General features: G+C 43.0%; 1 protein-coding gene across 28 annotated transcripts in view; it reads left to right on the top strand.

The window, feature by feature from the left end:
• The window catches only part of SLMAP (sarcolemma associated protein), a 161,790-nt gene that overhangs the window by 65,905 nt on the left and 79,901 nt on the right, over positions 1 to 15,984 (top strand). For 18 of the 28 annotated variants that reach the window (XM_073351457.1, XM_073351449.1, XM_073351460.1 and 15 more), the window contains exon 3: positions 4,299 to 4,452. In XM_073351457.1, coding sequence (XP_073207558.1) covers positions 4,299 to 4,452 — 154 coding nt within the window. The remainder of the gene's footprint in view (positions 1 to 4,298; positions 4,453 to 15,984) is intronic. The other 10 variants (XM_073351475.1, XM_073351448.1, XM_073351463.1 and 7 more) reach the window with 1 other exon arrangement.

Here is a 15,984-nt window from a genome sequence, read left to right as displayed (position 1 = left end):
AGAGAGGGGATGATGGCAGAGCTAGGGTCGGGGCAGAGCAGGGGCTGGAGCGGAGCTGCAGCTTTATGGCGCTCCCTTCCTGTCCCCTGTGGGAGCTGGCCCAGTCCCTGCAGCGTGCCCCCCAAATGTTCCTCCATGCCCCTTAGGGGGGCACGTTCCACAGTTTGGGGACCACTGATACTGAGGAAAAATATTCACTCAGTAAGAGGGACAACATTGTTTAGCATGCTACTGGGGAGAGGAGGACTGCCTCAGGCCATATTTTTCTCAGTGTCTCTTTAATTTTCTTACTGGATTGACAGCGATCTTATGTGCTGCTTTAATGCTGTTCAGGGTGTTTGGGAATCATTCTTCCACTGTTTGGTTGCCATTTTCCGATTCTGTTGATTTTGCCTGTTGGGTAAAGTTTACATTACCCAGCTTGATGCAATCAGTGGGTCTCAGTGGTTTCCAGAAGAGAAACTACAGTTTGAGTTTATTCTTTTGGCTAATGAGGCATTTCTGAGTTTTTCAAATTACATTTGTGACACATACTAATAAGCAGTCCTGCTGGCTCATGTTTAGTCTGTTAGGTGGCGATCTGCAGGGTTTGAGTATTTTCAGTCCCATTTTCCACTCATTATGGAGAAATATAAAAACAGTAAACAGCCGTTACACAAAAATATTGGCTGTATACTAAGAGGTTAATAGTTTGACCACTCAGATATTCTTCTCAAATGTTTCAGGCTTGAGCATTACTTTTTTGTGTTTTGTAGCAGCAGCAGTTGGGCTCTTGATTTTATAGGGTAGGGCTGATTTGCAAAGGATGGTTTAAGTCAGGGTTCGGCAATCTTTGAGAAGTGGCTTGCCAAGTCTTCATTAATTTAAGGTTTTGCGTGCCAGTAATAAATTTACAGGGCACCCCCGACGGAACCCCAGACTGGCTGTGGGCTGAGCAGTGCCGGCGGCCAGGACCCCAGCTGGCAGGGACCAGCAGACAGAACCCCAGACCGGCAGTGTGCTGAGCTGCTCAGTCCGCTGCCAGTCTGGGGTTCCGTCGGCCAGCCCCTGCCAGCCGGGTTCCCAGCCATCGGCCCCGCTCAGCCTGCTGCCGGCCCGGGGTTCCCTCCATCGAGGCTGGCAGCAGGCCGGCAGCAGTTCCATCCATCCTGGCTGGCAGCAAAGTGCCACTAAAAATCAGCTTGTGTGCCGCCTTTGGCACACGTGCCATAGGTTGCCGACCCCTGGTTTAAATTTTCCATGTGCAATAGCAAGCAGTCTTATTTGACTTGCTAATCTAAGTTTTAATGCAGTCTCTAAATGAGAAACATACTAGACCTTTGGAGTAACCATGTCATTTTCTAAGTTTGGAGAGATGGATAATGAATTCTACACACACTTCAGTAGAGTTGGGTTCTGTGCCAACTCTTGATAGATCAGCATGTGAGGGAGGCAGAGTTGTGGCTCCTAGAGCCAGTGATAACAAAGGGGGTGTGAGATTGCAGTCCCTTTTTAATCCGTTAGCTATAAAAGGAGCCACTGAGCTGTTCTTTACTCTGCCTGGAAATTGGGGAGTTGATTTTTGTGCACTCTTTCCCTACTCAAACCCACTTTACTTTGGTGTTCTGCATCAAGTGTTGATACTGTGTGTCAGGTTTACACAATTGTGGGAAACCTAATACTATTTAGATTAATCCTCCAAAGAGAATAGCTTTATTGTATAGCAAATGTCTAAAATCATAAGCTGAGGAAAACTGTCCTACAACAGGTTTCAGAGTAACAGCCGTGTTAGTCTGTATTCGCAAAAAGAAAAGGAGGACTTGTGGCACCTTAGAGACTAACCAATTTATTAGAGCATAAGCTTTCGTGAGCTACAGCTCACTTCCTCAGATGCATATCGTGGAAACTGCAGCAGGCTTTATATATACACAGAGAATATGAAACAATACCTATTCCCACCCCACTGTCCTGCTGGTAATAGCTTATCTAAAGTGATCATCAGGTGGGCCATTTCCAGCACAAATCCAGGTTTTCTCACCCTCCACCCCCCCACACAAATTCACTCTCCTGCTGGTGATAGCCCATCCAAAGTGACAACTCTTTACACAATGTGCATGACAATCAAGCTGGGCTATTTCCTGCACAAATCCAGGTTTTCTCACATTCCCCCCACCCCCATACACACACAAACTCACTCTCCTGCTGGTAATAGCTCATCCAAACTGACCACTCTTCAAGTTAAAATCCAAGTTAAACCAGAACATCTGGGGGGGGGGGCGGTAGGAAAGGGGCAAGGTAGCCTGTTTCCTCTTGTTTTTTCCTACCCCCCCCCCCCACCAGATGTTCTGTTAATAGATTTTAGATTTTAGACTGTCTGTCAAAACCCTGCAGATCTACCCCAGAAAGGCTCCACTCTTATACAAGAGGAAAGGGAGGATGAGATAGAGGCAGGGCTGTCCCGAGGTGGGTGCGGGCCCCCGGGGCTGAAGTGACGGGTCGGGCCCGGAAGAGACTAATCCACCGGCCAGTCGCACCAGCCCGCAGAGTGTGGAGCGGGGCAGGTTCCAGGGCGGAAGTGATGGATTTGTCTTTTCTGGGACCGATTGTGCTGGCCAATCACACCAGTCCATGGGGCCCCCTAAAGTGCAGGGCAGAGAGCGGTCGCCCTGATTCACCCTACCCAAGGGATGGCTCTGGATAGAGGACAGGCACTGGTAGGACTGAGCCTGTGCCTTAATCAAAGACCTGACTCTAGCACTTACGAGCAACTCTGTGCCCAGGGGAAGACAGGCAAAGAATAGAAGAAGCTTGAACTGTGCAAGCCCTAGTCTGCTGCTTCAGCCTTCATGAGGCTTGTGGAGCAATAGTAATCTGTGAAGATGCCTTTCATACCAGCAGACCAAAATAAAACCTAAAACTGCAAAAGCATAATTATAGAAAATAATCCCGTGTTTGAGATTAATAGCTGAAAAGTATACTCGTGTCATGCAAACTGGTCAAATTTTATACTTGTTTAGTAAATGTAGTGAAATAATTTGAGGGATATGAAAATTACATAACCAGAAATTGCTCCTGAAACCACAGCATTCTAATAATGTTTCTTCATGGAGACTAATTACTAAATACTGCAATTCAAAGAATACATCTAAAGCCAGGTCTGCACTAGAAACTTTTGGTATAGTAATACCTTCTTGGGGTTTGATTTTTGGGGGGATGCCAATTTAAAAATTGCATTTCCAGTTGAAAACACCACCTTGTAACACTTAAGGTTACTATAAATGTAAATATTGGAGGATTTTTTTTAGTTAAATTGTATATCTGATAACACTCTGTCATCATTCTCATGTACAGCTCTGTAAAACTAAAAATTTAAAGAATTTCATTTCAATATAAATAAGATTTTTATGGAGTAAGTTTTCTTCCCATTTTATCATCTTAAATTGTTAGTTTGTTTTGTACTTGTTTCTTTGGTTTTCTAATTGTTAATAGATTTTAGATTTTACATAGAATTTTATTCTCTTCAGAGGTTTCATACTTAGACTTTATATTTATGCTGAAATAGACAGTCGACAAGTAAAGGGGCCTTATTAACATGCTTATCATGAGAATAAAAATCAAAAAATGTTTTGGCTAGGCTGTACTCAACATTTGAAGTTACTTGTAAATGTACTCCTTAGTCATTTATGTGCTTTTGAAAATCCCACCCTCAGATGCCTCAATATGGCCTATCTCTAGGTCAGTATTTTTTAAATATTTGGGAGGAGTTGAGAGCTGGTCCTCTGCAGCAGTATTTCCATTCTGCGTTTGGATTTGCTTCTCTCACCTTCTTGGCCCCATATCTGTTTCCTGAGTCTTCATTTTTTCCCAAGCTTTTCTTTTTACCATCAGTGCCCTGTTGTACAATCTGGCTTATTTGTATCATAGAAACACTGATTTCTTAAGGGTTAAATGTCTGAACCACTTTAAGGGTTAGATGTGTTAACTGACATGATCGTGAATTTTAAAATAGACACTGCAAAAATGCTTGTTGCTAGTCATACTTACCTGTTTAAACAAAACTAGCAACAATTGTTTGTGTCGCAGCTATGCTTGAATTTACAGTAGGGTTCGTTAACACACATTAGTGTGTGTTAAAGCACACTAAAATTCAAGTATAGACATAATGTAAAATGTGAAGTTTGCAAACAGAAGTATTTCTTATTCCTAGCTTGTGTATTAACTTGATATTCTACAGTAGAATGGAATTTGTCTGCAGCTTCCATTTAATCAAACTTTCTTCTTTCAGAAAACTTATTGCAGTGTAATTTCTTTCTTTACAGTTCTATCTTCAAGACACTAAGAGTAGTAATGGTACCTTCATAAACAGTCAGAGATTGAGTAGAGGATCTGAGGAAAGCCCACCATGTGAGATTCTGTCTGGTGACCTCATCCAGTTTGGTGTAGATGTGACAGAGAACACGCGGAAAGGTAAGGGTACGGATCACCTTTTTTTAGTTTCTATTTTTAACTTCAGTTGTCAAGTATACTTATTGGGAACATTGTATTACACAGAAAACTTCAGTGGGAAAAACAAACAAATTAAAAAGTTTTAAATAGGCTGTAGTATTGTAGGGAATCCAGGGGTTCCTGTGTGGTTTTTACCAAGGTTTTTTACCCTCCAGAGAGGAGAATCCCACAGTATTGTCAAACAATAGGATGAGGATGGTGCTGGTGCAGATGGACATTTGCATCAAGTATTTCTTGATAGCATGGTCAGCAATAGTTTGAAACTGATGAGGCTCTTGCTGGCTGACTTTTTTTTTTTTTTCCCCTCCCCCTGCTGCTATTGCTACTGGGAGCACTCTGAAATTGAGAGGGAAAGGGATAAAAAGACGATGGAAAGCTAGAGATATGCTGCTGCTAACTGAGGGACTGTTAAATGAAAAAGAAATGCTTCATCCTCCAACTCGAATTCGCGCTCTCCTATAAGCATGCATACTCGAGAGAGTCCTGTATTAAGATAAAAGCTGCATCACTAAAAGCTGTTAATTGGTAGACCTGCTGTCCCTAGCCCCTTTCTTCTACATTTATGTACAGTTTAGCTAATTTTTCTAATAGTGATTGTCATTTCTTGTTCTTTGTTAGGCTTATTCTATGCCGGGGTGGGCAAACTTTTTGGCCCGAGGGCCACATCTGGGTATGGAAATTGTATGGCGGGCCATGAATGCTCACGAAATTGGGGGTTGTGGTGTGGGAGGGGGTGAGGGCTCTGGCTTGGGGTATGGGCTCTAGGGTGGGGCCAGAAATGAGGAGGTTCAGGGTGCGGGAGGGGGCTCTGGGCTGGGGCAGGGTGTTGGGGTGCAGGGGATGAGGGCTCTAGCTGTGGGTACGGGCTCTGGGGTAGGGCTGGAGATGAGGGGTTAGGGGTGCAGGAGGGTGCTCCGGGCTGGGACCAAGGGGTTCGGAGGGGGATCAGAGCTGGGGCAGGGAGTTGGGACACAGGAGGGGGTCGGGGTGCAAGCTCCAGGCAGCACTTACCTCAAGCAGCTCCCAGAAGCAGCGACATGTCCCCCCTCCAGCTCCTACATGAAGGCGCAGCCAGGTGGCTTGGCGCGCTGCCCCCTCAGCAGGCGCTGCCCCTGCAGCTCCCATTGGCTGTGGTTCCAATGGGAGCTGTGGGGGCAGCGCGCCGAGCCGTCTGGCTGCCACTATGTATAGGAGCCGGAGGCGGGACATGCCACTGCTTCCGGAAGCCGTGTGGAGCCACAGCACGCATGGAGTGGGGCAAGCCCCCAGCTGGAGTGCCAGAACAGGGCAAGCCCCAGACCCTGCTTCCTGGAGGGAGCTCAAGGGCCAGATGGGCCGGATGTGGCCCCGGGCCATAGTTTGTCCACCCCTGTTCTATGCATGAGCTTGTAATAGGCTTATAATACATAGCCTCAGAAATTTCTTAAGAAAATGAGTGCCCGTTAGGTGATTTACACATCAGAATTCTTGGAAAGAATCCTGCATGAATTATTTATTCAGCAACACAAAGTTTGGCAAGAGAATGTAAGTGCCTCAATGGAGGCATAAAGTTAGTCTCTACTCTTGTACTAGAATTCTTCACTTTCTTTATAAAGATGATATTCAAAAACCTTATATTAGGAAGAAGAGAGTATTAAGATAAATTGATAGTTGAGGGAAACTACTGGATTAACTGCAGATGAGATAGGATAGATGGGATACTCAGTAGTATCCCTGAATAGCAGAAATTTTAAAGGTCATAAGGTGAATAGGATGAGATTATGAATTCATGCTGTTGTTTAGTGTTTTTTGTTCTTTCCTCCTATATGTTTGTAAGTGTGTGGCTCTAGCCTTGCAGTTTATATTGGGCACTAAAATATGAAGACTAAACTTTAATAGGGAATTAAGGAATATGTTAAGTAATTGGGGAGTAATTCATCAATCATCAAGGCATCAGAAGGGTCTTATAGGGCTGTAAATTACCTTCAGAATAGGCTGGGAGTAAAGGTCATCCAAATGAACTCTGCTTTTTATTTCCATCCCAAACGTTCCTACTATATATATCTCTTGAGTTTCTTTCTGAACTAAATATTTTTAGGTTTTTTTTGTATTAAAAGAAAAAGGTAGAATGACGTTTAAGCACCATTTTGCTGAATTGAATAATTTTATCTAATAACTTACCCAACTTAAAATTTCATCAAGTGTCCTTCAGTCCTCTGCAAACTTGATTTTGATGAGGAATCAGTGTTGTGAGTAAAAAACGAAGCAACATTTATGCATTACAGACTTGCCTGGGAATTATTTTAAAATGCCATTAGATCTACAATCAATGAATGCCATATATAGTGCATTCCAGGAATATGTAGAATGCACTGTGCCATGGAGCAGCGGTCTCCAAACTTTTTGAATTGCGCACCCCCAGGGCCAGCTCCGGGGAAGCAAAAAAAAGAAAAATGCTGCCACCGGTGTGCCGCCAAAGATGGAGCAGGGAGAGCCGAGCTGCTGCCAAAGAATCAAAGGTCCAGGAGTCCTGCTGCCGCTGTGCCGGCGGCGCTCCTCCTGCCGCGCACCCCCATGGCTGGTCTTGCGCACACCCCACTTTGGAGACCACTGCCATAGAGTACACTCGACTGCAAATAAACTTGGGAATGTTCTATTTTTGCAAAAAATTGCTGCTTACACTAAAAGAGCAGGTGCTAGAGTTTGGAGTATCTGGGTCCAATGAAAAGGCCGTGTGAGCTAGTTGAAGAGAACACTTTGAACTTTCATGTTGTGAAAAGAAAGGTGAGTCTCAGAGACTTGTGTCAGTATCTACAATTAAGACAAATTCTGTAAAATCTTCTGGAGAATGCACTAAGGAGATGTGTTCCAAGTATGGCAAGAGTAAGTATATTTTCATGGTTTTAAGTTCTTCCTTCAAAATACCACAGTATCTTAGACTAGGGGTCGGCAACCTATGGCATGCGTGCCAAAGACAGCACGCGAGCCGATTTTTTTTAATGGCATGCTGCTGCCTGCCGGGTCCCAGCCGCCGGCCCCACTCAGCCCGCTGTCGAACCCAGGCCGGCCGTGGGCTGAGCGGGGCCGGTGGCTGGGACTCTGGCAGGCAGCAGCATGCCATTAAAAATCCTGCCTGCCCCAGCCCTCTCTTCTCCACCCCCCCACGGGGGCAGGGTGAAAAAGCTTGGTCCTGCCGGCTGCTGCTGCAGGGCAGTCAAGCTCCCTGCTCCCCGGCAGTGCTGGGTTCCTGCCCCTCCTCCTCTCCCTCCCTGCTGCCGATCAGCTGATGGCCCTTGCGTGGGAGGGGGAGAAACGGAGCTGCAGCATGCTCGCTGCTCCGCGGAGGAGGCGGGGAAGAGGGGGTAGAATCGGGGCATATCCCCTCCAGCGCCCTGCTGTGAGCTTCTCTGGGAGCACCCCCACGACCCTAGCCCTTGCTCCCAGCCCTGACCCCTGCATCCCCTCACGACCCCAGCCCTGACTCCAGCACCCCCCCCACACATACCCAGCCCCCTATGTCCTGACTCTTGCACCCTCCACATCCCACCCCCACCCTGAGCACCAAACGGGAGCTCCTGCACCCCAATTCCCACCTGCACCCTTGCACCAAATGGGAATTGTCCAGGTAAGCACTCCACACCCAAACCTCTTGCCCCAACCCTGAGCTCCCTCCCTCATTCTTGCTCCTGACCAGACCCTACACCCCAACCCCCAGCCTACTCCTTCACCCCCAGCCTTGTGCTCAGTGCAGAGAGAGAGGAAGAGAATGGGCTAGAGCCAGGGAGAAGGTAGTTACCCACTCTATGTGGGCAGGGCTGGGATCCCAGACTGGCAGCGGGCTGAGTGGGGCTGGCAGCTGGGACTCTGGCTGGCAGGAGCTGGCGGACGGAACCCAGACCGGCAGTGGGCTGAGTGGCAGTGGGCTGAGCCGCTCAGCCTGCTGCTGGTCTGGGGTCCCAGCTGCCGACCCCACTCAGCTCGCTGCCAGTCTGCGGTTCTGGCTGCCAACCCCTTGCCAGCCAGGGTCCCGGCTGCAGGTCCCACTCAGCCTTCTGCTGGCCTCGGTGAACGGAACCCCAGGCTGGCAGCAGGCTGAGCGGGCCGGCAGCGTAAGATCAGCATTTTAATTTAATTTTAAATGAATCTTCTTAAAGATTTTGAAAGCCTTGTTTACTTCACATACAATAGTTTAGTTCTATATTATATAGACCCGTAGAGTGAGACGTTCTAAAAAACGTTAAAATGTATTACTGGCGCGCAAAACCTTAAAGTGAATAAATGAAGACTCGACACAGCACATCTGAAAGGTTGCCGACCCCATCTTAGACTATATTGCAATCCTGTCACTTCACAAATTTCATTTTGGTAAACCTAAGCTGTTTGAAAGATGGGTTGTTTGAAGGAAAGTTACTTAAAAGCTTCCTATGCACTGGTTACATACATAATTTTAAAAATAAGTTCATGTAACACATACATTCTTTTATTCACTTACAATGACCAGTATATGAGGGGAGAAATTGGCATTCAGAACAGATGTCTGTCATTAATTTTGATTAACTTCCCATTTAAAATTGGGGCTGAAAACTTAACCCTGTCTTAGGCCTTAAGGAATATTTTTAAGTCAAGTGAAAAGTACATACATAGACGCAGTTGTAAATTGACAAGTTAAGTGTTTATGCTAATGTTTTTAAAGGAACACTGTCACTTGAATTTTTGAAATCGGTCTTAAACATTTTTATATTATACCCTTTATATAATGTGCTCTGAAATTTTTTATCTTTTAAAATGCAATAATTTTTTTTTGCTGATATTCATGCTACTTTCCAGTAAGGAGGAGACTGGGTCAGCCAATGATATCACAAAATGTGGTCCCTGCCCCCATTCATTGACTTGGAGAGTGAGGAAGGGTAGGGTTCCCCTGCTGCCTTCCCGTCTCCTGTTCATCCCTAGCTTTATGCAGAAGTCCACAATAAGGAGACTCTGAACATAGAAACCCCACCCATTGCATTGTTGTTACTAAAGAACATCTTCAGGCAGTTCCAGGGGAAGAAGGTACACATGAGCTCCCTTCAAAGCATGAATGAGAGTGACATCATCATGCCAGTGCACATGAGAGGAGCTACAGCTGAACAGCAGCATAATGAACTGACTATACAGAAAACACAAAGGGCTATTAAAATGCACATAGTAAACAAATGGAAACAATACTTTCTTTTGTTCATTTCTTTTAGTTTACTATAATATTATTCATAATAATAGGAAAAATGCAGACAAAAATGCCATATACAAATAGCGACACTCCTTTAAAACTAAATTCCATTCTGATATTTATATAGCATCTTATACAGACACTAGTCATCTTCGCCTTCTGAAAAACAATTACATGCTGATAATGTAGTGATTGTACAGGCAAAGAGTAGTAGTTGTGCTTTTGAAAACCCTTGAATATATCTAGATATCATTATAACCCATTTTTATTGTAAAGGCTATTTTGTTTAAGTAACCAGTTTTCCCAGTAGAGAAGAATTCCACTTTGGTCTGGTTCATCCAAATAATTGCACATGTAAAAAGGTAATGTTGCCCATATTGGGTTGTAGTATAAGCATTCATTCCTCAAATTCCTAGTGTTGAGCTAGAATCCCTGACATAGGCCAGAGATGAGTTCGTCCAAACTTTTTTTTTTCCTTATTGAAGAGCATAACTTTCCTTAGTCAGGTTATGTTATGTTATTGGTGAGCACCTAGGCCTATTCACTTTTTCCCTACTTAGTGCGTATTTTCTCTGTTCCTCACCATCAACATTTCTCTGCATGTTGCTTTGTTTAGTGATGGCTCGCTTTCTGTTATAGAGATTATTTATATTCTTCTTAGAGTAGTGTCCCTATGGGTGCTCCACTTTAGGTGTCTGTGTGCCCCTGCACCTCTAATCGGAGATTTTTGGTAGCAGTGTCCGGTTGAGCCTGCGCGTGTGCTCTCCCTCCCTCATGGTCTGCCTTGAGGCTATTTAGCACTGCACGGGCAAACGCCCCTCTCTTCCTTCTCTACCGCCTTTGACCACCCACTTCAGCCTGGGACTTTAATCTAGTTCTCAGGGCTTGGACTAGACCTCCCTCCAAGTCCAGGGCAACTTGTTCTCTCTTACTCCCGTCCATGACGACAGCATTTGTAATTGCCATCACCTCAGCTCGGCACAAAGGAGAAATAGCGGCCCCCATCATTCATGGCCTTTGTCTTAAAAAAATAAAAATAAAAAATAATAATAATAACTCCTCCTCTAAGGCCATATCCCAAGTTTCTCCCTACTTTTTCTGCACTTTCCATATGAAGCAACAGATCCATCTCCCTATTTTTTCCCAAAATCACATTGAGGCAACTGGGAGACAATTGTGCATATGCTAGATATTAGAAGGACATTAGTATTCTACTTGGACAGGACTAAGGACTTCAGGAAATCCCCTAAACTCTTCCTTTCATCCACAGAAAGATCCAAAAACTCTGTGATATTTCCTCAAAGACTATCCAAATGGGTCTTTAGTTGCATTAATTACTTAGCAAGGGCGCAACTTGCTTCCGTCCATACGCACTCCATGAGATCAGTTCCTACTTCAATTATATTCCATAGGGATACCCCTATCTCCCCAATCTATAGAGCAATGATTGGGGCTTCTGTCCATACTTTCACAGAACATTATGCGATCACTGAAGATTCTGATAGAGGGGACACCTGTTGCAATTTGCTATCTCAAGCTTTCCCATCCTTGGTTCATGTGAGCATGTCCAGTATGAGCCAAGCAGCGCACTCAGTGCTGTGCCTGCCTGTAACATGGGGAGAGCATGCTCCAGTCAGGGTTGCTGGGCCTGCGATCGCAGAGGGGGGAAAGAGGAAAGGGCAGCGATGAGCACCCTGGGTTCCAGCCAATGCCACTGGGCCTGATCCTGCGCCGGGGGGGGGGGGGGGAGTAGGGGAGATGCTGCTGGGCTCGATCGGTGGGTGGAGTGATACTTCAGGGCTCGATCCTGCGCACCGCCCCATTTTTGCACCTCTGCTGGCTCTGTGCCCTGCATGGCTGCCCCACTCGCCCCGCTCTAGCTATGGCCCTGAGCTACAAAACACAAAAATTTATTGTGCTTCACCTTTAAGTTTGCTCATTCATTCATTCACTGAGTAACTGAATGGAATGTTATGTGGCTATCTGTTTTTCTTTTTTGAACATGAATTGTGCAATTACATCTTCATTTTATACAGAGACATTTCAAAATCATTATTCTGCACCTGAGGAACTAGCAAATAAGTTACAAAACAAGTTAAGCAGCACTAGTTACCCTTTACTTCCACTTTCAGTGATTGTCAGAATAATGACCTAAACCTTTGATTGGTGAGCTTGTTTTATTGAAACTTGGCAAAGTTGCTGTTTCATGTATTTGGGTATCTGTTTCTGTATTTCTCCTGTGCTTTGAATGCTGTGCCACCATTTGTTTATAGACTAGACTCTACGTTCTTCTGTATACTTCTCATTTGGTAGTCTGTGAGAGTAGCTGGCTAATCAGATGGTTCAAGGCTTGACGCCCTCTGCTGCTGCCACCATCCCACTGCTACTGTTTAGAACATAAGAACGGCCATACTGGCTCAGACAAATGGTTGTCTAGTCCAGTATCCTGTCTTCTGACAGTGGCCAGTGCTGGATGTTTCAGAGGGAATGAACAGACCAGGGTAATTTTGAATAATTCATTCCCTGTCTTCCAGTCCTGGCTTCTATCAGTCAGAGGTTTGGGGACATCCAAAGCATGGGGTTATGTCTCCGACCATCTTGGCTAATAGCGATTGATAGACCTATCCTCCATGAACTTATCTATTTCTTTTGGCCTTCACAACATCCCCATGCAACGAGTTCCATAGGTTGACTGTGCTTTGTGTGAAGAAGTATTTCCTTAAGTTTGCTTTAAACCTGCTGCCAGTTAATTTCATTGCGTGACCCATAGTTCTTGTGTTACATAAAGGGCTAAATAACCCTTTGTCTTCTCTTTTTTCTAAGATGAACAGTCCCAGTCTTTTTAACCTTTTTTTGTATGAAGGTTGTTCCATACCATTAATCATTTTTGTTGCCCTTCTCTGTACCTCTTTCACTTCTAATATATCTCTTTTGAGATGGGGTGACCATAACATGCAGTATTCAAGGTATAGGTGTTCCATGGATTTACATAGTGCCATTATGATATTTTCTGTCTTATATCTATTTCTTTCCTAATGATTCCAAACATTAGCTTTTTTTGACTGCCACTGCACATTGAGTGGATGTTTTCAGAGAACTATCCATGATGACTTGAAGTTCTTTCTTGAGTTGTAACAGCTAATTTAGACCGTATAATTGGGTTTGTCAGGGTGGATTTGATTTAAATCAAATGGATTTAAATCATGATTTAGATCACTAGTCAGGAAGTCTCGATTTAATAATGGATTTCTACATAAAAGTGTATTCTTGTTGGTTGTTATAACCTTAATTCATATTCTTCGCAACTTGGAGATAGAGGTAGGTTTCATTTTTAGAAGGTACACAATATAAATTTATTAAGTGATTTATTTTGAAAACGTTTCAGGTTAATTTTACAGCTATATCAGAAAATGAATGATTGGTTATTTCATTTACCAAAGGTAATTGAAGCAGATATTTATGAGGTCATTGGGAGGTGAACTATCTCCAATTCAACAGGTTAATCATTAATATATGGAGCATTTTCTTGCCATCCTGTATTAGGAGGAGAACATCACCAGACAAATTTAAATTGTTTTATTAAACTAAAACAACAACGTTATGTATTCTGGATTTTCTTCTTCAGCAGCAAACATATAATATTTTAACAAAACAAGCATATGAATTTTTTAATTTAGTTAAACGTTCAAGTTGTTTAAAATCAGGTTTGATTTTGTTAAAATTGTTTTTAACTAAAATAGTTTAATTTTTTTTTTTAATTTCAATTGACTGTCAGCCCAGGTCAACATGAAAAACTTAAACTATTGGCTTCTGCAGCTAACTCAGTTATCTTCACCTTCATTTTCCTGTTTGTTCATAATCTGGAAAAGAAAAACGAGCTTTCCTGCTTTTTGAGGTCCCAAACAATTTCTCAATTTGGAATGAATTAGTCCAAAGTAAGAAAATATTTTTTCTACACCGGCTGAAGAAGCTACTGCTGTTAAAAGTGAGATTATCACTTCAACAGTCTCTGAATCCATAGAGTAACAACTATATTTTTTGCTCAAACATGAGAATTCAAGAATAGTGCAGAAGGAATACAGGCAGTCCTTAAGAAAGAAGTATGAAATAATTTTTTTTACCAACCTGAAGGTCCTGCATGTTCAGAAATGTTCCTTTCATCATCTTCAACGCAGCTTCTTCCTGAGAAGGAACACTTCTCATGATGTTGTTTCATTCGGGCAACCAGGCCTTGCATTTCTTTGTTGCACTGTTTGCATTTTGCATGCATGCCTGTCTTACCTACAGGTAGAGGAACTTCATTAAAATATTCCCAAACTGGGTCTCTTACAGCCTGCTTCCATTGTAGGTTTTCCCTTCTAGTGAGAGAATGGTATGATAGATCTCAAATCAATGAAGGCTACACTCAAAAAGACCTCAAGACTTCTGGAATATGCTGCTCAAACAGTTTCACTTTTGTTTCCACTGCCTGTCCCTCCCTTCTCACATTTATCTCTTGACTACTTCTTCTCCTCCTTGTCCAGATCTATTGTGCTCCCAACAGTGTTCTGTTCACTGAACTTTTTGAAACTTTGCACTTTTAGAGAGAGGTAAGGGATTGACTGTGTACACAGATTTGCAGAGGGACAATAGGGTTGAGGTCTGTTATTGCTCACCTCTCTCTCTATTTATTTATTTATTTTTATTTATTTAAAAACATTTTTGCTGTTAACAAGCATGTTATCTCTGGAGACACAAATCCACAGTTTGAGAACTGCAAAACTAAGCTTCTCTGTTAGTATCTTCTAGACTGAGCACTGAGTCCCATTGGGTAGATAGAAAGATTAACCTAAATAATCTATACAGAAGCCCATGGAACCCCACAAAATGGGGTCCCTAATCCATGAACTACTGGAACTCATTTACAAAACTTTTTGTGAACATTACTTGGAAAATATTGTCTCATACTATAGAATTACACTTTATAATCCCTATTGCATGACGAGATATCTTTGAGCTATAATGCATCTTAATTAAAACTATCTTTAGATAGGTATTTTCCTCAAAAAGCGTTTTATCAAAAAAATCTGACTTAAATAAAAAAATCCAATTTTTTTTTTAAATTATTGATTTTTATCCACTCTGTTTTATGTTTTCCAATGTACGTTACTTTGTGCTTATCTGCCATTTTGTTGCACAGTCACACAGTTTAGTGAGATCCCTTTGTAACTCTTTGCATTCAGCTTGGAACTTAACTATCTTGGGTTTTCACATCCTCTGTAATTTTTGCCACTTCACTGTGCACACCCTTTTCCAGCTGAATATGCTGAACAGCACATATAGATTCTTGGGGGGGCCCTACTGTTTATCTCTCCATTGTGAAAACGGACCATTTATTCCTACTCTTTGTTTCCTATCTTTTAACCAGTTACTGATCCATGAGAGGACTTTCTCTCTTATCCCACAACTTCTTAGCTTCCTTGATGGGCTCTGGTGAGGGACCTTGTCGAAGGTTTTCTGAAAGTCCAAATACTCTATATTGACTGGATTTCCCTAGTCCACATGCTTATTGACACCCTCAATGATTCTAATAGGTTGGTTAGGCATGGTTTCCCATTACAAGAGTAGAGGTGATTTTTCCCCCAACCTATCATGTTTATCTGTCTGATAATTCTAGTCTTTAGTATAGTTACAGTTAATTTGCCTGGTACTGATGTTAGGCTTCCCAGCCTGTAATTACCAGGATTGCGTCTGGAGCCTTCTTTTTTTAAAAGTCGATGTTACAGTAGTTATCTACCAGTCATCTGAAACAGAGGCTTATGTAAGCAAGAGGTTACATATCACAATTAGTAGTTATGCAATTTCATATTTGAATTCTTTCAGAACTCTTGAGTGAATACCATGTGGTCCTGGTGACTTATTCTGTTTAATTTATCAATTTGTTCCAAAATCTCCTCTACTGACACCTCAATCTGGGACAGTTTAGATTTGTCACCTAAAAAGAATGGCTTGGGTTTGAGGACCTCTCCAACAATCCCTGAAGTGAAGACTGATGCAAAGAATTCATTTAGGTACTCTGCAATGTCTTTGTCTTCCTTGAGTTCTCCTTTTGCAACTTGATTTTGCAAGCCAGAGATTGCATCTCCATCATGCTTTTAAAGCAGTAATGTGCTCCTCTTGTTAAGCATGCCCTCTTCCCCTAGCCCATCCCTGGTCTCTCAGACCTCTCAACACAACAGGAATAGAGGGAACAGAAATCTACTTTTCTGGACTTATCTCTAAAGCAAATTATTTCCTTCCTGTCCATCTAGTATCCATTAGATACCACTTCA

This window comes from Lepidochelys kempii, chromosome 7 (genome assembly GCF_965140265.1).
Source record: "Lepidochelys kempii isolate rLepKem1 chromosome 7, rLepKem1.hap2, whole genome shotgun sequence".
Taxonomy (NCBI): domain Eukaryota; kingdom Metazoa; phylum Chordata; order Testudines; family Cheloniidae; genus Lepidochelys; species Lepidochelys kempii.
Note: the sequence above shows the minus strand (reverse complement) of the source record. Positions and strands in the feature narration are given on the sequence as shown.